Consider the following 25,088-nt stretch of genomic DNA (forward strand, 5'->3'; position numbering starts at 1 on the left):
GGCCCCCGACCCCCCCCGGCCGCCCCCTCACCGCCGGCCGGGCCGCGGCCCGCCCCGGGCGGCAGGGCTGCTGGTGCGGAGCCCGGCCTGGGCCTGCTCTGCGGGGAGCCCGACGCCCGGTACCTCTCTAGAGGTCTTCACTCGCCTAAACCTACGCGCAGGAATGACAGGAGGTGGGATGGCAGCGTTACCAAGCCGCTGCCAGCTCTCATCACCAAAAATATAAACCGCTTTCACTGATGGAGATTATTTTTACTTGGTGACAAACTCCTCGGGGAGGAAGACTGCCGGTATCCCCATGGAAATGACCGGGAGCCGCCGCAGTGCCTCCTGTGCAAGCAGCCAAATTCAGTCAGTACTTCGGGCATCTGCTCTGCGCACTCAGCACCACCCGAGTCCTCTCCAGGTATCTCAGAGGCCCTTTCCTTGCAGCAACATTTTACTTGTAGAGTAATGCTGACACAGTTTTGTTACAGGCCAAACACCAAGTGCATAGGGCTTCGCAGTCAGTAGGAAATGACCTCTCTAACAATAGAAACCTTCACATGGCAAAACAGCCTCAGCAATAACATTTTGAGGCAAGTGTGTAAATTTCTTGTTAGGTCCTACACAGTGTCTTGAAGCAAATACAGCCGGAGGCTGAAATAGCTCAAGCATTGATATAATGCAAAGCTTTGATTCTGCTAAAAAAAGTTTAGAAACGTTCTTTCTTACCTGCACTCGCTTGAACAATCAATCCCATTGCTCAGGAACTTCTGACTTCCAAAGACTACATTTAAACTTCCATTTTGTAGGAAATATCAGAAATCTGAAGGAATAGTCTGGTAGATCACTGCAAAACAACATACTCCTATTTTCATGGGAACAGTTTGCTTAAATTCATAACTAAACAGGCCTTAATCTCCACATCTGTCTTGTTGCAGGGCCACAAGCCTCTGAAAAACATGGTAGTACCTGGGCTGAAGATGACAAGGCACGTATTCCTCAGCTTGAATTCATCTCCACCTTGAAAATACAGATTCTACTAATTGCGTTATTACTGCTGACTTCAAGAAAAAGAAAGGTATGATTGGCAATTTCATTATGCTGTTCCTGGAATAGATATTCTTTGGGGCTACTTAGGTGATTAAATCCTAATTATGAGCAATATTTGTAAACCAGAGGGCAAAACTTACGAACATTAAAATGGAATCAATGGCAGAGCTGTACTGAAAGAAGTATTGAATTGCATTTATTTGTGTAAAACCCAAAATATTTTAGGATAATTTTAAGATTACATAAGAAAATACATTAGGATTAAAACTAACGACATTAATTTAAGCAGAGTGTTGTTTTTTGCAGCTGAACATTGACATCAAAACTTCTTTAGAAACCTTTAGCACAACACTAATCAGCAAATGTTTTTATGAGCATTTCAGGGAGAGAAAGTGAATCTAGAAAGCTACTCAGATTAGCTGAATCATGTTAGAACAGGAATTTCTGTGCTCCTTCTTCAAATTCAGTTGTCTCATGACTAAAACTTAAACAACAAAAAAAAGTTTGCATGTGAGACGGCAAACAAGCAACAAACTGCTTTTTTTTCTGATCTTGAGGTATAACTAAGGATGTTTCAGCTTTTTTTTTTTTGTATTAGGAGTTCTCTCCTAGAAACAAAATCCAAACACAAATTGAACGTACAAAAAAATCATGCCATTGCTCTGCGGATAGAAATATCTCAAGGGCAGGCTGTCATAACAGCCTCGTCCAGCCTTGAGGGGATCTTGACCCAGCATACTGGGTCAGGTCTGCATCTGGAACAGTCATCCTAGTGATTGCACTTCACAGGGAAGCGATGTCAGAACAGGGAAGAACAGTGAAAACAAAGAGCTTGAGTAGGTTAGCTATAGACCTGCTCTTCTATCTAGAAAAGCAATCTTCTGACAGACAGAGAACCTGCTGGGACATTCAGAGAATTTCCCATAGCTGTTGGGGTGTGTTTTTTAATCCTTCAGCTGCAGAGATATTAACATAATTTGTAACCGACCAAAATGAATGTCAGGTCATCTCCAAAATTGTGCTAGCCTTTACTTTTATACTCCGCTGTTTTGCTGGGCAAGAAGGGAAGCGTTACACATTTTATTTGATGGAAACACAAGCTCTCCCTCTTCTTCAGAGGATGCTGGTCTCTGGGAAGACCAGGCTTTGGCACTGTTCTCTTGTCAGGACCTAAGCTGTTGAGTCTTCATAGAGAGGGCTCAGGGTCAGATATTCTTGGGTGGACTCTGAATCACAGCCCTCCTTCCTCCCTAGTGCTGACCTACAAAGATACTGCGCTTCAAGTGTATCAGTACACGTGGAACAGGGGGAGCTGCCCCCGTGCCTCACCGTGTAGTACCCTGGCATCAAAGCAGAGTTGCTAGCTGTCTCCTATGAACCTGGGCGGCCCCTCTGCACATGTAGTAGAGCCTCTCTGGGGCACCGTAAAGTAGAACTGAGGTAACCACAACCCTGTAATGCTATTCTATATGCAGATCATATGGAACATGTTATACCTAACAAGACTTCTCCGCTGTGCCATAGAGATGCAGCTCTCAGAATAAATGGTGCCAGATAAGTCCTCATGCAGATTAACTGTCTGAGTAGGGATTTTAAGGGTACTGTCCCCCAGCACTATTTTTCAGAGTTCAATATAGAAGTGACAATACAGCTTCAGAGAAAAGCATTCTTCCTGCTCAGCTATTTGTTCAGATTGGTAGGCACCTACATTACTTAAGTTTCACTTGCATTTGACTTCAAATAAGTCTAAAAGGAAGCTTTGTTTTCATTGAATTCATTTTCATTTCAGTGAAGTCATTGCTTTTATAATTTCCTAATATTCCAGTAAATGAAAAGAGATGAATGATTTCTAAGAGCATCTTATTAGAATATTAAGATGTGTTCTTGATTTCTTAGTGAAACATTGATTAACTTAAATGGATAAGCAGAAAGGGAACAGACACATAAATGAAAGGAAACAAAGAAGGGAAAAAAAAAAGAAGATAGAAGTCATTAAAAATTTGAAGGGCTGAATTGTTCAGACAGTTCCAGAAATAAATTCCTCCCTCTCTCACAGGAGAAAGCAGAGTTAGGCGAGAGAAGCCATTATGCTATACAGAAAACTAAACACAACACCCATTTCAGGCTGTAAAAGATGAAAACAAAATAAGCAATTGAATTAGCATACAGCTACCTCACCAGCTCAAGGGAAGAAGTTTAGTTGGGAGGAAGGCAGGCACTTTTATCACTCTGTAGGGTTTGAACACCTGCTGGTAAAATGCATGTAATCCATCTGCACTACGGCTTGCACCTGTGGAACCAGCAGGAGACCTGCACTGGCAATGAAACGTGTAACCCTTTTTCTACCAGTCTGGACGAGATCTTAGTTTTAAGGCTGCATCACCGCTGGTGGTGCCTGCTCCCGCGTAATGCGGGCCACTGCAGGTGGTCCTAATAGGAGAACATTATTAGTTAACTGGAGTGACTTTAAAGGACTTTGAAACAGCTGGATCGGTGATTACTGTTAGCATCTTTAAAACCAGAATTGGTACTATTTACAGAAATGCTAATGATAAGAAAATGTATGAAATTTCCCCTCTATGTAATGTTTATTGAAAGAATTATGTGTTCTTTCAGGGGATCTTTTCAAAATAAACATAGCTTTTTTCTCGGTAGGCTTTCTTCTTGGTGAGGAAGCCCTGTGAGTGTTCAGAATCATAGTAATAGTCCATTCATCATCTTAAACATGTTGCAGTTGTAGCCACTATAATCAGTAGGGTATGTAATGTCAGGGTATATTGACCCCTTGTTTCTATGCCTAAATTAGCATCTTATAATATTTGCCTCCTTTTCAGTTTTATGAAAATTGGTCGCGTTTTTGTTTTGAAATGTTCATCAGCTCACTGAGAACAGATAGCCATAAAGAATCTAATGACACTTCAGGCATTTCTATTTTTATTTACACTGATTTTATTCAGGATAAATTCACTGATATCAGGGAAGTTGATCCTGATTTGAACTGATGAAAGAAGGAAACAATCACCGCTCCATGCATCTAGCAAAAAGGCAGAAAGGGAATTGTAACTTAGAGCTACCAGTAGAGAATAACATAGAGAGGTAAACTGCAGGATCCATGCAGCTAATTGAGGTGTGAGATTAAGAAACAAAAAATAAAATATTATCTTCAGTTTGCCTCATGCTAATTTTGGCACAATATAAAATACGCGGCTCACAGTGCTTGGAAATGAGAACAATCAGTCACCTCAGAGGATACCCATTCGCTTACAGAGCTCATGTGTTTGAGAATAATTGGATGATGTAATTCCTGGTACAAATCCTTTGACTGAAAGTATAATCCTGGAATTTCATACGGGATTTGTTTGGCCTGGCCTAGAGCAGAACAGGTATCACGTCTCCCAGCTAAATGAATGCATGTAGGCTTTTCCTGTTGCACGTCTGTGAGCTTTTGACGAGACACAACATAGGTGGTACTGAATGTATGAAAACCCGACGAGTTTGGCTCAGCAGATGCAATTCCGTGAAGTAGGAATGGTTTCACGGCTGGTGAAGTGCAAGAATATTCTAACCTCTTGAAATCCGTGAGGAAAAAAAAAAAGGAATATGCAGAAGTTAACACAAATTTGAGAAGACAAACTCTTCCAGAGCAGTTGGTTTCCTTTTGCAAGCCTCTCCTCACATCCTGGTAAAACACCGTCATACAACCCTCCTCTTTGTAAGGCTGCAGTAGGACTATTAAGCTGCATCTTACGTCTAGTCTAGTCAGTAGCCACATAGGCTCCGATCAGCTGATTGCACGCCGTCACGCGCCTTGGAGCGCAATACATACGGATATGCTGCTGATTTGAGTCAAATTTCCACGGTAACTGAGCAGGATGGCACACAGCCTGGAGCGTGGATCATCTGTCTACTTCGCAGGTCTTGCACCGTCCCCTCTCTTGAATATCTGGCATTAGCTAGCAACCTTCAAGTGGGCTGGGCGCGCTTTGTACATGCGGCTGAACATTGCTGGCTACAGCCCTTCTGGGCTGCTTAAGGCTTCTCTCCTGCTTTCTCCAGGAAGAACGGAACGTGGGGAAGTCCCAGCTCTCCTTTCTTCTCTAATTTAAGGAAATCATCAGATCTGTGGTATGTTAATGGGTTCCAAGGACAAACAGGCGTGCACAGAGTATCCTCAAAGCTTTCGCTAGTTAAATGCCTAACTGTCTCTGAGTAAAATATAAAACACAAAAAGAATAGAAAACAGGAAGAGGAAAAAATAAGAAAGGAGTAATTTCAAAACATTCTTTGTGATTTCAAGAACAGTCTGTTCCTAATAACCCCTTTGGTCACCCAGGCTGCATATTTTTCCCCTTAGAGGTATAGTTAGAATTATATTCAAAGACGTCTTGTGGAATAAATGATGGTAGAAGTTAGCTTTTTATTAAAGTTCCTCATTTCAGAAACGAAGCGAATTTCTGTTTCCCTGGAGACCAGGATACCTAGAAGGCAGACTTCTCTCTCTGTTTCCCTTCCCTATATTGGACCACTACGGAGCAGTTTATGTGTTTTACCTTTTTCCCCTGTAGGATTAGTATCCATTACTGAATACACATTTTCATAAGATTAGTGTAATCGTGGCGCTGTGGTTGGCAATCTGTTGATACTCCTGTTTTGAAGTGCAGTTGTTCACTGGGGGGATGAACGTCTTTCCCTGTGTTTCACCACGCTGGTGTTGAATAGTAGTATTAGACTCGTACCCACAGAACAGAAAGGGAGCCCTGTTCTCGGGTTTTACAAATAGAAAATGAATACAATTCTGCTGCAGAAATAATGAAGAGCTGGGTGTTTGAACCTCCAACACACTTGCTCTGCAGGTAAGAGCAAATACTGTTGTCTGAGAGGAAGCAGGAGGACTACTTTTGGCTTTTGTGGAACTAATTTTGCTCCATCGTAAATAACTGTGCACAGGCAATCATGATCCAGCATTCTCTGGTTCATGAATAGGGAAACTGATCCGAGACAGTGAGCATTTGATCCTTCCCTCCATTTCTTTTGGTACAGAGGAGGAGACAACAATAGAGCGCTGCCTGAATTATTCAGGAGTACAAGGAGACTTGGAGTTCTAAATAAATTAGAATTTATTTTCAGTGGTGTTAAAATACTGAAAATGGAAAGCATTATGTCACATCATTTATGCTAAATATTTGCAAACTAAATATGAATCTCACTTTTCCCATTGAGGTGAGTAGCTGTGGCAGCGTTGCTCAAAGGCAGGACACCACTACACGACTCAGAGACTGCGTAACAAACGCCCTGTCACTGTCGGCAATTGGTATTTTCCTTCCATGAATTCTCCAAAGTCAATGTTCGTATGTCTCTCATTTCCCCTCCAACACAGCCTCCGTTTCATCGTTCAGATGTCCTGAGCTACGATTTAAGATCAGAAGCAAAAATGCAGTTTTTGAAACTGGGACGCGATGAGCGATTTAGGTAAAACATTACCAGCCACAGCCAAATGCCGTTGCTAGTGGCCCAGCTTCTCTGCCATGTCACAAAGTCTGGAGGAACTTTTCTAAACTCTTTTTCTCTTATCTGTTTTATGATCTTTAATGGGCACAGTTCAAATGATGCCAGCATGGCCCAACTGTCTCCGAATACCAGGCTGGGTATTTAGAACAAGAATATCCTCTCCCAAACCAAAGCAGAGGGCAAAGTTCCAATGAACGTACGCCTGAGCAGAGCTGCCTGATTCAAGTCATAAGAAACCTCACCCCGTTTTCTGTTCAAGGTAACTTTCTCCCTGACAATTTCAATATTATCATTTAGTTAGAAACAGGGCTTAGGATTTGGACCTGGGCACCCGCTTCAGGCAGAGCCCCAGCGAGAAGCCGGTGGCCCTTCTGGCTGAGCAGTGAGCACGGCACCCAATTCCTGGCAGCAGTCAGTGCTGCGCCTGCTGTTTGGCTGTGAATAGAGAAAAACCTCCATAATTCTGGGTGGTGTTACGCGTCTGCTGCTTGTTCCTTTAAAAAACAACACTAACGTCCTGATTTTCTTGGCTGTGCAATGGATGGCCTGCATGAACAGGCAGATCTCACTGTGAGGATGAAAACTAGATGGTAATTTTCTTGGGGTTTCACAGTGTTTGTTAGGACATATATGCGTGCCTATGGCTGGGTTCCTAGAAAGCAGGAGTCAGCAGGAGGACCTGATTTTAAGTAGCCTGTATCCCTGTACAGAGCTTTGAGTAGCACTAATTCACCTGTGCTCTGAATAGCACTGAAACAAACCTTACCAGGCCTTTTGTTTCTCTCCTGCTCGACTTACCCTTGAGAAGGGGAAACTACTTCCTACACTGTTAACGCAGCAAAAATAATAAGAAAAAAAACCACCTTGCTGCACCTTCTTTGGTTTCTCAGGTAAAGAAATTGAGAAATCTGGTGGAACGAAACTTTCCCCCAGAATTTGAACAACCAGATCCGTATTTACCACTCTTTTATCCTACAGTAGTAAATCTTGCAAACTTCTCAGAAAAAGTCTGTGATTGTAGGCTGTGGATTCGATTGTCCAAGCCGTAGTGGAGAAAGAGAGAAGTGACAACTGGCTGGCAGACAGACTGAAGCCATCGCATGGCAGTCTTCAGACTTTTCCTACAGAATGTGACAGAAAGAGAAAAGAGGGAGTGAAAGCTGATGGCTCAGACATTTGCAATATATTGAAAAACAAAATGATCCCTAGACAAAGCAAAAATTGCCATCTTGTATTGAGGTGTTCCATCTTTTTATTTGAGAGCTATTCTTTCTGATTTCTCAAATAAATATAATTTAAGAACTATTCTTTGCCTTTGGAAAACTGTTCTTAAATTACACCCTTCAGTTGTAATCAATCCTCTTACAACTTCCCGGCTCTTCAAATAATGACTAACTCTTAGCAAATCTCCTATAAAGAGCGCATTAACTAACCTATCCATTTCAAAGCATGCCGCAAAGGAAAACAGCAAAATTTTAAATTAAGAGTTGCAAAGCAGCACCTCTGAAATTCTGAAAGTACTGCTGGGGTAACAGATACGATGTAATGGCTGAAGAGCTGCCACTCGCCTTGACATTTCTGACGTGGTTTGTGGCCGTCAGGAGTTATTTCTGAGCAGTGCGTTCAATTGGACGTTCCAGGAGACATTTCTGTCCAACAGCCCATAAAGAGACGGCATCACGAGCGTGTTAGGGCTCAGCGTCCTGCGAAGCCTGTAAAAGCTTGAGAAACAAGAGTGTTTTCCTGAGGAGCTCTGCAGCAGCTGAGCCGTATCGCCGACAGAAGGGCAGGAGAGCTCCAGGGCTGGTGAGGTGGAGGCGCAGGTTCCGCAGGCAGCGCGGCTCTTCCATCACATAGCGCTGCACAGAGCAAAAGCGCAGCAAGAGGCTCTGGGTCAGAGCTCGTCCTCCTCGTGCGCGGGGCTTCGTGCAGCAGGACACAGCAGCTGCACGCTTCGGTGTTGGCGCCTTGGCAAACGGTTTGTGGTAGCGGGAGCAGGCCACGCGTCCCGCCTGGTTGCTCGTGCGTTACTGAGCGTGAGAGAGGTCCCCAGGGCTCGCTTCTGGGGGAACACGGCCCCGGAGTGCCTGCCTCTCCTAGGACCCGGAGCGAGTCCGCGAGGCTGTGCGGTGCCAGCAAGGGCCGGTCGGGGAGGGCTGCGCAGGGAGAGGCGGCTGCTGCGGGGCGGCGGGTGCGTGGGTGAGGGCTGTGAGCTGTGCGCTCGGGCACTGAGGGTTTTCCTGCTTCTCGCTGGGGCTGTGGTGTGTACCCGTTAGGGTGGGGAGTGATGGGGATCATTGCAGCCCTCATCTGCCAGCCCCAGGCCCGCTCTTCTTCGCCGTACCGCAACTTCCCACGCGACATCTTCAGAGGCGCCGTGCCAGGGATCCCTGCAGTCTGAGGCTCGGGGCAGCCTGCACGCGAGGCAGACATCGACTGTCCCAGCTGCCCGCTAATTCACGTCCGCTCCTCGGCTTCCTGCTATAGTTGAAGAAAAATCGATGGGGCTGCCTTCAGCCCAGCACGGCCCCGCGGCAGCGACGCGCGGCTGGCGCTGTCCCGGGCGGAGCGGGGCCGGGACCGGGGCCGGGGCTGCGCGGGGAGCGGGGCCGGGCCGCCGGCACCGGGGCGTCCCCGCCCGGCCGCACCCGCGGGCCGCGCCGCCGCCCTCCCGCCGCCGCCGGGGGCGCTGCGCCCCGGCCCTGCCCGGCCCGGCCCGGCCCGCCCCGCCGCCGCCCCCGCCCCCCGGCCCCGCTCCGCCCGGCGCCGCGCGGCCCGGCCCCGCCGCTGCCTCCGCCGCGCTGCGGCAGCGCCGCGGGCAGGAGCAGCGGGCGCGGCGCGGGAGGCGGCGGCGGCGCCGGGCGCTGCCATGCGGGGGGGCGGCGGCGGGGCGCGGGGCGCCTGAGGGCGGCGGGGCCGGCGGGGGCTCGTCCCGGCCGCGGGAGCCGGCGGCCCGGCGGGGCGCGGCGCTTAGGGCATGCCAGGCGGCTCGCCCCGATGTTTCACTGGGGCAAGTGGAAGAAGAGGATGGGAGCGAGCGCCTCGTCCTCCAAGAGACCCGTCTTCGACGAGAGGGAGGACGGTGAGTGCGCGCCTGTTGAGCCCCGCGGGGGACGGGCGGGGGGGGGGGCAGCGAGCCGTGCCGAGCCATGCAGTACCGTGCCGAGCCGTGCCGTGCAGTACCGTGCCGAGCCGTGCCGTTCCGTGCCGTGCCGAGTACCGAGCCGAGCCGAGCCGTGCCGTGCCGTGCCGAGCCGTGCCGAGCCGAGCCGTGCCGAGCCGCGCGGGGGCCCCGGCGGAGCGGCAGCCGCCTGCAGGCCGGGTGCCGCCGGCCGCGCAAGTTGTGCGAAGTGCCCGGCGCTGCGCGGCGCCCGCCCCGTCCCGTGCTGGCGGCGCGGGGCTCGGGGCTCCCCGCGGGGCTCCCCGGGCGCCGTGCCGCTCCCTTACAGGGCGGCGGAGCCGGGCTGCCGGCGGCCCCGGGAGAGGCGCCAGGCTGGCGGCAGGGAGCCCGCTCCCCTGGGTGCCCCCAGCGCCCGGTGCTCCGGGGCCGCCGCGTTACCCCGCGGGCGGTTGCGGGCGGTGGGCACGGCCCCCGCCGGGTGCTGCCAGCTGGGGCCGCGCCGTGCCCCCGGCAGCCGGGCGGGGCTGGGCGGGCCGGTGCTGCACGCCCGGCTGGGCCGTGCCGCCCGCACGGCGGGTTAGCGCTGGGGTAACGCACGGCGCGTTACCGAGCCTCGCGCCTCTGTGCTGATCCTACAGCGTGCAGGAGCCGGCCGGTAGTGCCCCCGAACCAGCCGGGGAGCGCCGAACAAAATCCTCCTCGGAAGGAGCGCCGCAGAGTCCTTGGAAACCCCTCTCTGTGCGTTTCGGCAGCGAGCGTGGCGCTGCCGTGGGGCTGCCGGGTGCGTGGGTCCTGCGGGCCCAGCCGGGCTGCGTGCGCCCAGCGGAAAGCCTCTCGTCTGGGATGTGGTGCGCACGGGGACGGCAAGCACGCCGAGGGGACGCGCTGAAATTGGAGGCTTGCTGCGTGATCCGGCAAGCACTGCGTTTTGAACCGAGCCTGTATATGGCCAGCATAGAGACACCGACCTTTGCAGGTGCATGGACACTGGCAAAATCCCGATGCCATCTAGTAAGGTGTTTTTAAGCAGCGCTTTTGCAGTAGTGGAGACTTACTGGGACGTTACTTTCTCAATGTTGCCTGCCTTTTTGTCACGGCTCGTTGGTGTGTGCTGGGAGCAGTCGGTGTTGTTCTGGCGAACTCCTATTTACTGGCACAGCAGGGTTGCTATGGAGATCCCTTAAGACATTCCAATAACTTCCTTAAATAAAGCAGCCAGTTAATGCTTTCGCTTTGCGTGTGACATCATGCTGGAGAATTACTAGTGCTGGCAATTTCAAGTAAAATAATAAAAAATTAAAAATAGATTAGCACGTGAAATGTTACCCATAGGCTCCCAACGATGCATACACAAGGATGAGCCTGGCTGCCTAAATGCAGTGGTTAATCCCTTTTGGTTATGAAGGGCCGTACATAAACAGAAAGCTAACATTTATTCTAACGTGTACGAACGCAAGGTCCAGAACTTGCCCTCAGAGAAATCTAGCTACAGATGCGACATTTCTAAGGCAACAAACCCGCAGCGTCATGTTGCCTGATGCCCTTAGGACGGGTTTCAAGACTTCCACGACGCAGGCTTTTGGCCAAGTAGACGTGGTCGAACCGGGGCGCGGTGGGGGTTTGGGGGCTGGGCAGTAACGCGTTTGTCCTCAGCTTGCGGGCCCGGTGCCGGGGGGCCGCCTGCAGGTAACCTCACACAGAAGGCAGCACCACGTTCTCTGCAGCCTGGGCTGCCCAACTTCAGCTCCCCGCTGCTGGATCTGATGTTTGATAAACCGACGGGCCTGCTGCTGTATTTCTGCCTTGCTCAACGCCAGCTGTGACCGCGACTGTCTGGCGAGCTCCGTGGCGGGTTGCGGCACCGAGCACTTTGAGGCTGTGACTGAAGGAAAACTTCCTGCGCCCATCATGTGTGTCTCTCGGGCCCCCTCCAGCTTTTTCAGCATCGTGCTCCGTTCGTACCAGAACAGACCCCGCTGTTTTGGCGGGGATCAAACCACCTCCAAGTGCGGTGTCGGTGTAACTGTGGTCAGCCCTCGCTGCTTCTGAGGGGTGCGCAGCACCGCGGAGAGTCACAGCCCCGCACGGCCACCCTGCTCCCGCCTCCTGTCCCGCTGCGGCTGCTGCGCCCCGTTCTGCCGCGCTCCGGCTGCCTTCTGCTAGCCCTGAGCCCAGGTACGGGCCGGGGCGGCCGCCGCCAGCTTCCAGCGCGGCTCGTCTGAGCTGTCCTGGAAGAAGGGCCTTGGCGCCTCTTGCTGCCAGTCTTGTTGTTGGTGTGCTGCTTGGCTGCAACACGTGCGTTTTGCTTTTCCGTGTTGGCTGATAAAATCTTCGAAATGTTTCTGAGTGTTTCAGAGTCGGGGTTCAAGTAAGTGGAAAGCTGACTTTGATAGGGGAGTGTCGCTGTGTTTTGTTTGCTTCCAGAAAGCATCGGTACGTGCAGAGAATGGTTCCTGTCCCCTGTGTGAATATCAGCTCGAGTGCTTTCGTTTACATTGACAACTTTGCATGTGCAAAAGCTGTTAAAATGACGTCGGTTGGGGTGTGTGCGCCGGCCTGTCTGGCCAGAGAGGCTCGGCAGTGATGCCTTTTTGACAGCAAGCGTTTGACGAGGTAGGTTGTGCCTTGATTCTGAACAGAGAAGGTTAACGAGGGCAAAAGGGAAAAAGAGGTGAGGAAAAAAGAAGTAAAAGAGCTGGAAAAAGCCTACGAGGTTGAAGACTCTCGAAGCTATCGGGTGCTGGCATTAAGGTGGCCTCAGTAAACTGAAGTCAATTGTAGCAGGCTTGGGGATTTAAGGTACGTGCTCAGGTCATTATCGCCATGTATTGCTGTGCATCAGGAAACGCTGGTCCTTGTCTGTAAGGGCTTTTTAGGGTTTCTTCTTTATACCCATAAGAGCCTTCTGAAAGCTCGTTAGCTGGTCAGGGAATGTGGGCAGTTAAGATTTTCTACTTTGGGAAAAGCCCAAACAAATGTTTTGTTTGTTTGTTTTTGTATGTTTGTTTGTTTGCTTTTCCAAATGGGGAACAAAGTGTCACTGTAAAACCGACAGGAATGTTACATCCTTTCAACTTTAGAAGACATTTAGCAGATGTGCTCAGACTGGGAAAGAGGCAAAAACTGGGGGGAGGCAATGCACGGAGCACTCGGAGGTAGCGCCGTAGCGCTGCCCACAGGTCTGTGAGGGGCGAGGAGCGCAGCATGGTGTGCCCGCAGGTGCTGTTACATGTACAGAGAGCATTTTGGTCGCGGCTGCTCCTGAGTCAAAGTGGCTTACTAAAAAAGCCTATGTAAATGTAAACGGCAGCATGGAAAGCCATCTGGCACCACCCGCTGAGCTGTTCTTCCTCTCGCTTCTGAGGAGGTGCCTGGTCCAAGGGCTTTCTGCCTGCCTGGTGACACTGCGTTGGGTTCCCAGCAGATTTACGGGGCTGTGATGTGGCAGCCTAATTAGCGTTTGTCCTGATCACTGTTTTGTCTCAGTCAGTGTATGCCAATCCCTTGTCTGTCTCTCTACCGAAGTGCTGATGACTTGACGCACCGTCCAGTCTCCAGTCTTTGATCTCGCTTGCTCGATAAAGTTGCTCTTGGTGCAAGGTCCCAGTTGTACAGCTCCCGCCGCCGACCGGGCTGGCTCCAAGACGTGCGTGGCATGGGGCTGGTCGCTGCCTTAGGTGACGTGTCCGTGAGTGTTTTGGTTTTCCCTCGCAAAGAGCAGTCTGTGCTCGGAATGCTTTGGCTCGGGCACTGGTGGGAGCCGGCCCTGACCTGGGATTTGGGGTGAGCAGGCAGAAGGAAGGATGTGGTGTGGTGCGCGCTTCCTGAGGGGAGCACGGAGATGCTTGTCTGCGTGCCCAGGGTACGTAACCCTGCCGGCAGGCGCTCTGCCCTTCGCAGCTCCCCAAGTGCAGCACGCAGCCAGGCTGCCGGCGCATGGAACCTGCGCGGGGCACGGCGGCAGCCGGGGGTGCTTTGTGTGGGCCTCGTGCAGCTCCCGAGGGGCCGGCTTCCCTTTGCTGAAGCTGAAGCACTTCAGCTTTAGGGATGTGCTGGGCCCGGAGGGCTCGTAGCGTCTGGGCGGTGTGTGGGAGCTGGCCCTGGCTCACTCCCTGGTAGTCCTCCAGAAATGTGCAGGAGTTTGAAGGGCCCTGCAGCAGCTGCCGGCACGGCTCCCATCCCCATGGAAACAGGCAAGAAGTTGCAAAACCTGGGGTAACGTGCTTAAAATAATCTCCATTTTAATTTCAAACAATGTGTTGGCAGGCCGTAGGACTACGCGTGCACCAGAATATAGATCCCTCTTGCCTCACTGTGATAGTCCGGTGAGCAAGACCCCGGGTGATGCGCTCTGGAGCTGCTCGGTGTGCAGAGGCCGTGAGGCGTGCGGGTGCCTCGCGGGCCCTCGCCCTGCGCCATCTCCGCGGGCTCTGCGCTGGCTGCCTCCGCGCGGGGGCTCGGGACGGAGGGACGCTCCCACAGGCTCCCCTTCCGCTCCGGCTCCAGTTGTTTCAGAGGCGTGAATTAGGCTGTATCAGGCTGTGTTGTTCTCCTTTTGCACCCTGTTTTCGGATCCTGTGGGAGCGAGATGTCCAGCCTGGTCCGCAGGGCTAAGCATTACTTTTAAGGTTGAGATTCTGTCCCCCACAATCATTTACTTGGGGAGCTGGGACCCTAAGAGCGATGAGGGCATGTTGTGGGACTGACTCTGCAGGAGAGAGGGACGGGAGCAAAGCGTGATTTCCTCTGGGCCTTTCCTAGTGTGCAATGGGAACCTGTACTTTGTGCCCCTTCCTCGAGGCCCCAGCTCTCCGTGCACCCTGCTGCCTTGTGCAGCGGGGACTTCTGGAGGACGGGACCCCCAGACCTGTCCCCAGGAGGCCAGGAACCGTTGCCATGCCCCGTGCCCGGTGTCCTTAGGGCGGCAGGGCTGTGGGCGCTGCGCAACCAGGTGCTGCCCCGTGGGCAGGGGAGCTCTGGGCCCGGTGGGGCAGCTGTAAAATCCCAGATCCTATTTCTGTAGGGTCAAGTACAGATCTGCTAAGCCTCTATGCTCTCTGAATTGCTTATTACTTTTTTTTCTTTTTTCTAAAATGAAGGTAAAGAAACTATCCTGTTGGGGCAACCAGGGACCTGTGCCTCTAGGCCTGCGTAGGTTACCGATCCGAAAATCCCCCGTCAGGCTGCAAAGCAAGCCTTTTGTTGTCGCCTGACTCTTATGTGGCTGTGGGTTGGGAGCACAGATGCCTTTGCCTGTTATTTCAAAACCAGAGGAAAAAAGCATTTATGCATCAAAGTGGTAACTAAGTAAGTATCTGGGGGGAGGAGGGAGTGAAAATTACCAGGAGGTGTCAGAAAAGCTGTGTTTAGTGTTGCCAGTTGTTGTTCTTTGTTTGAAATCCTTCTTCTCCCAGATTTGTGGCTTTTTTTTGTGTGTAGTTTACCCAGAGACAAGTTCCTGCTGCAGCCCGACCTCCCTAGGAAAGCAGGCGCTCTGTTCACTCTGGTGGTTTGAACCTTTCGGTTACCGTTTCCAACCGGAGCTGGGTCAGCGGCGGGCCCGGGGGTGCTGCCGGGCAGGGCCTGCGCACGGCCTCCTCCGAGGGACCGCAGCCGGCGGTGGGCTCGGCGCTGCGGCGGCCTCCTCGGGTCGGGTGGGCTCACTTCTAACACACACCTGTGTCGGGTGTACCCCTTTGTACCCGACTTGTTAATAGGGTCTGGCGGGGCTGGGCACGAGGTGGAGCAGACTGCGGGGCAGGGCAGGCAGCGATGCCTCGGCACTGCCTCAGCGCCCGGGGGAAGCGGCAGGAGAGGCGTGCGGTGTCACGCTGAGCGAGGCGTGGTTGCCGTCTCTGCGAGTTGCCGTGGGGTCTTGAGGTCACTGCGTCGGTTTGTTGTGGAGAGAGCGCTGCAAAAATGTGCCATTCTTGCTGGTTTTCTGCTGAAGGAGCTCTGTGCGTGAAGTTTTTGTGTCATGTAATGCAGAAACGGTTTAACTCCAGCTAGCTCGGTAATTGCAGACCATGAACATGTGTAGTTACCTGCACAGCGGTTGGATTATTGGTTCTTTCTCCTTCAGAAATAATGAATAATTCCTCTCTCATTTTACTATCCACGTTGAAGACCACAGCCCGTTCTCAACAGTGATGAAATTAACCTGGAGAAATGCTGTTCTGGTTTGCACCAAAGGAAGGGGATAAAACTTCTTCCTCTGCAAAATTGCACTTACGTAAAACTGTCACGGTTGCTTACCCGAAGTCATGCTTTATCTTTCGCTTGTGTTGGCTTATATATTTTTGTTTAAATCTTCTAATTTGCAACTGTTTAAAAATTTAAACTGTCTTTCAAAGAGATGATGCAATATGCATGGAGGCTGGAAATGTTTCCTGCACTTCATTAGGTACTTTGTTCTTTCAAATCTTTTTAATTTTTCAGGTTTACTTGGCCACTTTCTGTTTTACGGTTTTACCATTAGCAATTTAGACGCAGCCTTCCTTTCACGATCTGTCTTGCACAACTGCATCGCTTGTCTTGGACCAGCGCCGGGTGGTACAGGGTCATGGCATCGTTCGCCTTCCTCTGCCTCTGCCCCACACCAAGTTTTCTGTCTCAGAAAGCTCTCGTGACATTGAGAAGACGTCAGCTGGTCAAAGCATCGACAGGGTAAGCAAGCTGCAAATTCTCATACTCCTGCATTTAGCAGAGGTCCAGCACACACAACAGACTTGTCCAAGGCTGCTGTGGGCTTCGTTTCTCTGAATTTGGATGTGTTTCAGCATTCGTACAGCCATTTCGTCTTGCGAGTGGGACGGAGACACCCTTTGACAAGGACAAACTGTGACAGACGCTTGCAATGTCAATGTTCTCAGGTGAAGGGTTCCCAAGCAACATTTGTCTGCTCAGAGCTTGCATTGCTGGGACCCTGCAGGTGATGTCCTTGAGGGAACTGAGCCGGGCAGCGTGCCCAGGGTGAGAGCCTCCCTGATCTCTGCGCCTGGAAGCACCGGAGGGCTGCCGAGAGGCCCGGGGAGGGGAGATGGGGGCTGGCAGGGCAGAGCCTGCTGCCTCTGTCTGAAGGAACTGCCTCCCCGTGTCGGGTCGGGGGGACTCGCCGCCTCTTTTCCCCTGCCTGCAGTGTCACAGAGCTGAAGCCAGGGTCACCTGAGTGCGGCAGGAGGAGGATGGGGAGGAGGGGATTCGAGCTTGTGCATGGCTCCCGTTGGGAGAGCGCTCTGCCAGGCCGCCCAGCAGGGCTCCAGGAGGCACGCACCTCGTACGGCAGCCATTTGCCCGCGGTAGATGCGGGATGTCACGGGTACCCTCTGGCTGATCGCTGCTGCTCTGAGTGAAGCTGTGACCGTGGCACCTCCCTCGCGTTAGTGGCTGTGCGGTGTCGCTGCACAGCCCGCGTCCGCCTGAGCTTGGGGGTGCCCTGGCTGAGTTCCGACTGATGCAGTGATGTGCCCATCGCTGATGCAGTTAGAGTACCCTGCTGAATTCAGCTCCAGCCCCATGGTATTTTCACTGTCCAGTGCAGGATCCTGCTGTTGTCACGCCCCGTCTCACGTAGGATCATCCCAGACATCTTCTGAAAAAAAGGAAGAAAGATTATGCAAGGCCTTGAGGGGCAAATGAGTTTATGGGAAGTCCTAAGAGAGGAGTTCAGGTGAAAACAAGTCCTGGCGGCAGCTGGGGCTGCCCGAAGTCAAGTAAGGGAAAATTAACAAACCTGACTGCGATTCATGGGGCGCTTGACTGATGGGGAGGGAAAAGGGCACATCAAGAAAAAGTAATCAGAAACAGAGTTCAGGTAAAATGTTAGATCAAATTAATACTTCATCTGTTCTCTAAAGGCCACAATCGCTACAATGCATTTAAAGCAGACTTTCTGCGAATTCAGAGTGGCGTGTAAGAGCATGCTGTTAGGGGTTTAAACACCTTATTGATCACGTTCCTGGTATGTAATGATAACCTTTCCCGTTCTGCTAGCATTTCCACTGAAGCCTGCAGCCGCATCTTCCCGGGGCTATGAATGCAATTAAAGGGAGTCGATCAGGAGCTGCAGCGCGTGGTTGCAGGTGGCTTTGGGACACCCGTGCTGGCAGGTCTCGGGTAGGAGAAAACGCACGGGGACTGCTGGATGTGTGAAGGTGTTTGTGGTGCCATCCCGTGCTTGTGGCTGGCAGAACGTCAGCTCGTATCATCTAAAATGTAAAACCTTCCTGGAAATGGAAAAGGTTGTTCTTTTTGTGATTTGATACATTTATCAAATAGAACGTAGCTAATGAAGCGACGAGCAGTGTGTATCTGCATGCAGCTGCTTCAGCTCTTGCACAACAGCGGGTCGTCTGGAGGGTGTGCACATACCGGGCTGTGCACCGAGTCCATGTATGTAGGGACACAAGGCACGTTTCCTTTCAAATGCCTGCTTATTTCTTATGGGAACGCCTTAAATTGAAAATGGTGGGTAACGTTTGTGTGGGGCTTGGAACAGTGTTTCTCTGCATTTGGATCAGAGTTTGGGCTCTCGGCTCCCCATGGCCATGGCCGAGTTCTTGTTACCGTGGCCCACCCAGGGGTGCTCGGTCGGCAGGAGCTGCTGAGGTCAGCCCGTGGGACGGACGGGCAGCAGCCCTGCTTTCAAGCGCTGCCGCTGTGCTGAGTCCAGGAAGCCCCTGGTAGCTGCGCGGCGTGCTAACGCGCTCCTCCCGCCGCCCGACCCAGGGTCCTGGTAGCAAAGCACGTGCATTAACCGCAAGCGATACCTCCCAGTTGTGCGGCGTGGCTGGAGCGCAGTAACGCAACGCCTGGCAGCAGTAACGGGTGCTGAATGGCACCTGAGGCTGGAACGCTGCGGAGATGTGCGTGCTGCGGGGGGCGGCGAGAAAAAACCATGACAGCTAACCTGTGCTCTGGCAGTTACCTCCCCAAGCGAAGAGGGGAGGGTGGCTCGCGAGCAGCTTAGCTTCTCCTAACAGGAGGAGATAAATGTCAGTGTCCTCTTCTCCTCTCCCCCTGTTCTTCAGGAATTAAATTGCTTTAGGTGACAGTTATGGAAAATTAAAAGTGCTTAGGATGTGTGGGAACAGACGGCTCTGAATACTGCTAAGCAATGAGATATGACAGTGCGTGAATGTTGATGTGCTAATTTACAGCCAGGCTCTTGTTCAGGGTCTCTTCGAGTACCTGGGACTGGCGGGGAGAGGCAGGCGCTGAGACACGTGCTGGTGTGACTGCGCGCACTGAGTCCTTACAGGCTGGTGGGTACCCATCCTGGGTAATTAAATTAAACAGCAATTACTGATGTATTTACAGCTCAAATGACAGCTCTGGAAGCTGATAATTTTCATGTATTTTTCAAAAAACAAACCTGCTTGGTTCTGTAGTTATCAGCAGAGTTCGTGTGCTCCTGAGGCCGATGCATGCTCTGAGTGGCTTTTGAGTTAACCTGCAAAAGGCTGCTCAGTGAAAAAGTCGCCTTGTTGTCCAAGGCTTTCGTTTTGTTACAGCCTAGCTGTCCGAAGGTCCAAGTGAACTTGTATTTACGTGGTTGGTATGGCGGGTACGGCACGTTGCAGTACTGAAGTGTGCTGAGAAACTGCAGCAGAGCAGCGAGGATAAGAGTGAAGACAGAAGCGCGTGGCGCTGCGCGCAGTGCCTTCAAAGATACTTGCTTCGGGACTCCCCGTGTCTGCGTGGTCAGTACAAGGGAAAAATACAGCTGGCTTTGCTCAGGAAAATAGCAGCTCTTTTTTCATTTTGGGTAAAGTCCCTGACCAAACCCTTTCCCCCCACAGCCAATCGGACAAACCCCAAACAGAACCCACGGCTAAGCAGAAGTCAGCATCCCTACCTAAAATACTGGCTTATGATGCATGTCCCGTGAATTCAGAAGGATTACCTGGTGGCAGCAAAAGGCCATCGTACAGATTTCAGGCACCCAGAGGGGGGGAAGAAAGGAATGGATCATGGAAATTCAGTAGTAACTAGGAAAAAAATTAATTGATGATGAACTGGTGCAGTATGTAGGAGCTTAGCACCAAAGACACTTCCGAGCACCGGACTTTATTTTTTTTGCTGTACGGACAGGTTAATTAGCGTTAGAGCACGGAGGGAGTACTTACTTAGATCCCCCTTACTGGTCATTTGCAGAATTCCCATGTTCTAATTGTGGTCCCTGAATACGTTGACAAAAGTCAGAAGGAAGAGGCTTGGGAAGGCTGGGGCTGAAGCTCTGGCTCCTGCTCTGAGCGAGAGGGTCTCCCCGCGGGTTAGGTGGGATGCCTGAGCAGGGCCGGGCTGCCATGCCTGCCAAGGAAACGGAGTGGGTTCTGGGGTTAAAAAGCCGTGTGTTTAAATGTCAGTTATCCATCCAGGGCACCATCAGGATCAGTCAAGGTCCTTCAAAGTCTATTCTCCGAAGACCGCACAAGCAGCACATGCATGCACACAGCTGAGGAGCCTCTGGACGTCTCATGAACACATCTTGCTTTCCTTGCAAATAGCTTTTCGTTGCTACTACCATTTCTGTGCTATTTCAAGTATAGAAAAAGCACTTTCGAAGCATTGGGTAGCAAGTGTGTTGCTGAGGTGTGACACTCCCTGTCAGTGCATGCTGCAAACACCCACAAGCCACTGCCATGACAACTGAGCAGAAACGAGCTCTGCCCGAGTATATTCCGGGCTCTGCAGTTGGTCTTTGCACACTACAAGCCTCCAGCTGGCTGTGGTGCCTTACCCCTCGGATCAGGTTGTCAGCGGGTAAATCTCGTACCGCCGCTGATGCCAGTGGGACACGGCGTTGCCCTTACGACCCCGGGCGTTTTTGCTGTCAGGGTGATGATGTATCTCATGTGAAAGGCATTTTTTAAAACTGTGATAAGTAGAATGCTAAATGACCTTGTAAAACATATGTCATATAATCCACGGGGAAGCTGTATACTGCACGTTTGTTTTATATCTTGCTGGTTCTTCAGTTTTAATGGAAGCTGGTAGGCAAGACTAGGAAGTAGGAAATCCAGAAAATAATATATATTAGACTTGGATTGCTTGTACCGTAGGAAAACGTGTTTTGTGCTTTACAGATAATAAGGCTGAAGCCCGGTCCCAAATAATTTGCACTTTAAAGGCTTAATTCAGTACATTGCGATCGTGTGAATAATTCATCTACGCCCCGGTGGTCCCCACAGCTCCGCAGCGAAGGTCTGGCTGCAGGCAGCGGCCGGCAGGCAGCGCGGGCGGGGGGCAGGGTCTCTGCCTGGAGCCCTAACCCCTGCGGGCGCTGCCTGCGCTCGCTGGCGTCCAGAGCGCAGCCGCCCAGGTACCTCCTGCCTGTGACCTTGGGGTGTTTCCATTGGCTTCATACGTCGTTGCCCCTCCAAGCCATCCTGAGCACGACCAGGAAGGTCAGTGGGGGTTTGGGCTGCTGCTCCGAGCTCCGCATAACCTCCCTGAATTCCCCAAACGTGAAGTGACGCCTGGTCTGCAGTCAGGCCCGTGTGGGAAGAGGTGCGAGCAGAGCAGCGCGTGGTGCCAGTGGCGGAGAGCTGCTGGCCGACCTGCCCCCCGGTATCGCCGTGCTTGGTTATCCCTCCCGTGCAGCTGCTGCCTGCCACCTTTACGGTGGGATTCTCCGAGTCGCTCGCACCCCGGTGTGCCCGCACGGCTGTACGGACAGCACGGGCGCTGCGGGGGCACCGGGAGCGGCTGGGACAGCTGCGGAGCTGCCTCGGGCTGCGGCTGCGCGGGGACAGCGCTGCCTCGTGCTCTGTGGCGGTGCCCAGCAGGAGGACTGTCGGCAGCGCGGCGTGGTGCGTTTGGCACAGGGTGAACTTGGCGCGCCGGGGCACTCGCAGTCGCTGTTCATTTTCGCTTGATTAGTTTTTATTTCGTGTTAAATGCCACAGCGAGAAAAATTGCAAGCAGGTGTCAAAACAAGCGCAGTTGCAGGAGGAGAGCTTAGGGATTGATTAATGAGTGTTTTCAGCATGTTGCGTATTTTTCTATGTGGCTTTCTGATATAAAGATCAATGTGTGAAATTCCTTTAAAAATAGCGGGTCGCTTTTAACTAGAACAAATTGCTTCTGTTTATCAGAACGTTGATGAGTGTCAACAAACAATTCAGGCACTGATTGCCCCTCAATAATACTTCAGAAATAATTTTAGTGTAGTGTTTCTGCTGGCCTTGGTTTAGATTTTCCTGCGCACCGTCCCACACCACTGAGGCTATCCCCGCTTTGAGGGCTCCTCTCTTCGTCCTTCCTGCCTCGGGACGGGTTTCCAGTTGCTGGCGGTTCTCTCCTTCTCCCACCGAGGCTGCAGGGTTTTGTTGCTGCGCGTCAGCGCTGGTGGAAAGCCCGCGGACCAGCAGCCCTGGTGCGAACGCCCCAGGTGGGTGTGCCCCGGCTGTGCTGAGCACCACGCACGGCTGCGGCAGGGCCTCGGGGAGCTGCCTGCGCGGTGCCCGCACATCCCCGCTGCTGCCCGGGGAGCTCCAGCGCAAAGTTTCCCTCTCTCTTTTTTAAACCCTTTTGCATGAGATGTTGTCTTCTGAGAGCTGGTACTCGGCAGTATTCAACAGAATTTCGTATCACAGAAATGGGATGTCCGCTTTCCCTGGAGAAGTTAAACTTTGTAAATAATTCTGTTTGCAATTTCCTGCAAATTTGGGTCTGCTTTTTGTTGTTGGGCTTAAATGAACCCTGAGCAGCAGTTGTCACCAGCTCCGTGCTCCTGCGGTACAGGGTGGGCAGGCTCAGCCCCTCCGCGTGCAGGTGGCCTGTGCCCCGAGCACACGTGCCGTGACACCTGCCTCTGTTACCTGCGGAACAAAAACGGGTTTGTTGACTTTGGGGAGAACCAAAGGGAATTAGCGCTCTGAGCTGGGGTCAAACCTACCCCATCAAACGGAACTTTTCAAGTATTCATTAATTTCTTGTGGCTGTCTTTTCTTCCTTTCCAGACTTATCTACATTGCAGGCATGTATGACTGACAACCACTAAGTTATTATCTTGACAGTAAATCTTCTTTCTTTGCAAAAAAGAGCCACGCTTATTGCCAGAGGTCTGGGAAGCAGCTTGCCTGACGAACGTACGGGATGATCCCAGAGATGTACGGCAGGGTACAGCGCCGCATGTGCAGACACCAGAAATCACCGTGAGATAAAAAGATCCCCAAGCCTCACGAGCGCTTTTTGTTCTGATAGTTCTTGTCTTTGCCCCCCTTTGAGCTGAGAGCTGCTGCTTAGCTGAATTCGTCACGGTGCTCATGCCGCAGGCTCCTTGGGATGCTTTGTTTTTCCTCTCAGAGCCCTGCGACCCACTGGCATTGCTGGCCTGCGGTGTGCGTCCTCTCTTGAGCTGTGTTTGTCAAAAAAGTGTAGGGCACTCGAAAAGCAGCGTTTCCCACAGGCGTTAAAATGCTGAGGCACTGCCGATGGAAGAGCACGTCGGTTTATCCTAGCTGAAGGTATTTTGGGAGCGCGTGTCTGCTGCTCGTGAGCTTCCAGGACAAAGATAGGACTGAGCGCTTAAAATAGCGCTCTGGAGCCACGTGCACAGCGCAGGCTGCACCGGTGGCTTCTGCTGAGGAAGGAAATCCAGAGTTTGTTTTCAAGTTATCATAATTGTGTTGACAGTGTTGTCGCAGGGAACGCTATCTTAACTGGGTAATGTATAAATTAACTGTAAGTACAACGTATACGCATGCAGATCACAATGCGAGTAAATAAGAAACTCATTAGCTTTTTAAAATACATATATATTATATATGTATAAAACTGCCTGCCCATTGAAGCAGCCAAGCCTTGTATTGCTGCGTGCTCTCTTCCAAAGCTGTGAGTCGAGCCAGCTCCTCTGGGCGCGGTGCGGTGCAGTGCGTGCTCTGAGCAGCCTGTGCCGCGAGCCCAGCGCTGCGAAGCAGCGCGCTGCTGGCCCACTCCAGGAGTGCTGGGGAATTCATCGTCCTCTCCAGTGGGCTTGTTAATAGGCGTACATTTAAAAAAAACAAAACAGCACAAGAGACACCGACTGCATTTCCATGGTGCTCATCTATCTAGTTGCCAAGCAATGAACAGAACGGACAACCGCAGCCCTTCTTCACGAGGCTGTGGTTTTGGTTGCTTTGTTTGGTTCTGAATTTTCTTCGCAGTACTCAAGTGGAATGCAATGCCCTTGCAGAAGGCTGGAGCACAGACCGCCCTTAAACGATGTCAATACGATATGTGCACCGCAGTGCTGGAGCTACAGGACATACATGTTAAGAAGCACGAGAGCTGCGTTCCATTAAGTGTGCCTTCTGTCGCAGTTCTTGCGGATAAAATGTTTCTCAGGGACCCGGCGATGATGAGTAGTGATAGAAGTGTAGTGTTTGTCTGAGGCACCGCTGGGTTGGGGTGGCCACCTTCACAGGCGAGGGGGGCGTTCTGTGCGCCTGGCCTTAGGGATTCACCACTGCGACAGGAGTGGGCAGACTGAGCTGCCCAGTATACAAACTGTTTTTTTTCTTTTCTTTCCTTTTCTTTTCCCCCATGTTCTGATAACCGCTACCAGCCACAGTGAAACAGCAGGAAGAACAAGGCTGTCTTTCATGTCCAACAATGGATTTGCTGGTGTGGCAAACAGTAAAAGCCTCTTTTGATTAAAAACCCGAAGCTGCTGATTGTAGTGTCCTGGAAGAAGATCTTCTTGGAAACGCCTTGTACAAAGAGTTCTTTTCTCAGGGCTGTTACACACTGTGTCCGCGGGAGAGGTAAGCGCTACCGGAAGGATCTGCTGAAAGCAATGATAATCGTAGAACATATTAAATATCACTGAGTCTGAAGGTGGTTTCCCCTTCTCCCTCTATTCCTTCCCCCACGAAAAAAAACACAAAGCCAACACATTTTGTCAGTCTCAAACTTCTTATAGAGTCTTTTGTAATTTAAAAAAAATAAAAAATTGCTGAATTCTTTCTTCATCTCAGACATTCTTAAGTTCTCACTTGAAACCCAAATGCTCTGTGCCCTTATCAGAAGGGAAATAAGGGGTGAAAAAATGAGGAGTGCTGGAGGGGAGACCTGAAGGGTGACTGAAAAGCCACCAATCTCACTTCAATGTAATCGTCTTATGGTAGTGTCGTGGGGGCCTGCAGGGAAATCAGAGACAATTCTGCGAAGAGAGACAGTTCTGTCGGAAGAAGTCACAATTAAATAAACATGAGGGAGCAGAGGAAACAGATGATGTTTTGGTGAAATTGATTGAAAGAAAGTATGTCAGCCGGAGCCTTGAGAGAGCGTCCTCTGGAGGAGCTCGTGGTGCCCTGTGCTGTTGGGGCTCGGCACCACGGGAGGGGGGCCCGGGCAGCGCCTGCCGGCAGTGCAGCTGGGAGAGAGCAGCGGCAGAAATCCTGCTTCCCGCTTCCCTCACCGGGGGTGAAGAGAG

At 51.6% G+C, this 25,088-nt stretch overlaps 1 protein-coding gene and 1 long non-coding RNA gene across 5 annotated transcripts in view; both read left to right on the top strand.

Moving 5' to 3' along the window:
* Positions 1 to 32: 32 nt before the first annotated feature.
* Positions 33 to 8,065, top strand: LOC125180162 (uncharacterized). 2 transcript variants are annotated; one of them, XR_007158490.2, is made up of 5 exons: positions 33 to 406; positions 924 to 1,063; positions 6,413 to 6,504; positions 6,634 to 6,802; positions 7,565 to 8,065. It is a non-coding gene; the product is annotated as an uncharacterized lncRNA (long non-coding RNA). The 2 variants fall into 2 exon arrangements; XR_010832714.1 differs by lacking the exon at positions 6,413 to 6,504 and having other exon boundaries at positions 7,565 to 8,056.
* Positions 8,066 to 9,371: 1,306 nt separating this feature from the next.
* The window catches only part of STK32C (serine/threonine kinase 32C), a 91,040-nt gene continuing 75,323 nt past the window's right edge, over positions 9,372 to 25,088 (top strand). The window contains exon 1 of one of the 3 annotated variants that reach the window (XM_067000314.1): positions 9,372 to 9,625. In XM_067000314.1, the coding sequence (XP_066856415.1) occupies positions 9,521 to 9,625 (105 nt within the window). In that variant the 5' untranslated portion in view covers positions 9,372 to 9,520. The remainder of the gene's footprint in view (positions 9,626 to 25,088) is intronic. The other 2 variants (XM_067000315.1, XM_067000313.1) reach the window with 2 other exon arrangements.

This window comes from Anser cygnoides, chromosome 7 (genome assembly GCF_040182565.1).
Source record: "Anser cygnoides isolate HZ-2024a breed goose chromosome 7, Taihu_goose_T2T_genome, whole genome shotgun sequence".
NCBI lineage: Eukaryota > Metazoa > Chordata > Aves > Anseriformes > Anatidae > Anser > Anser cygnoides.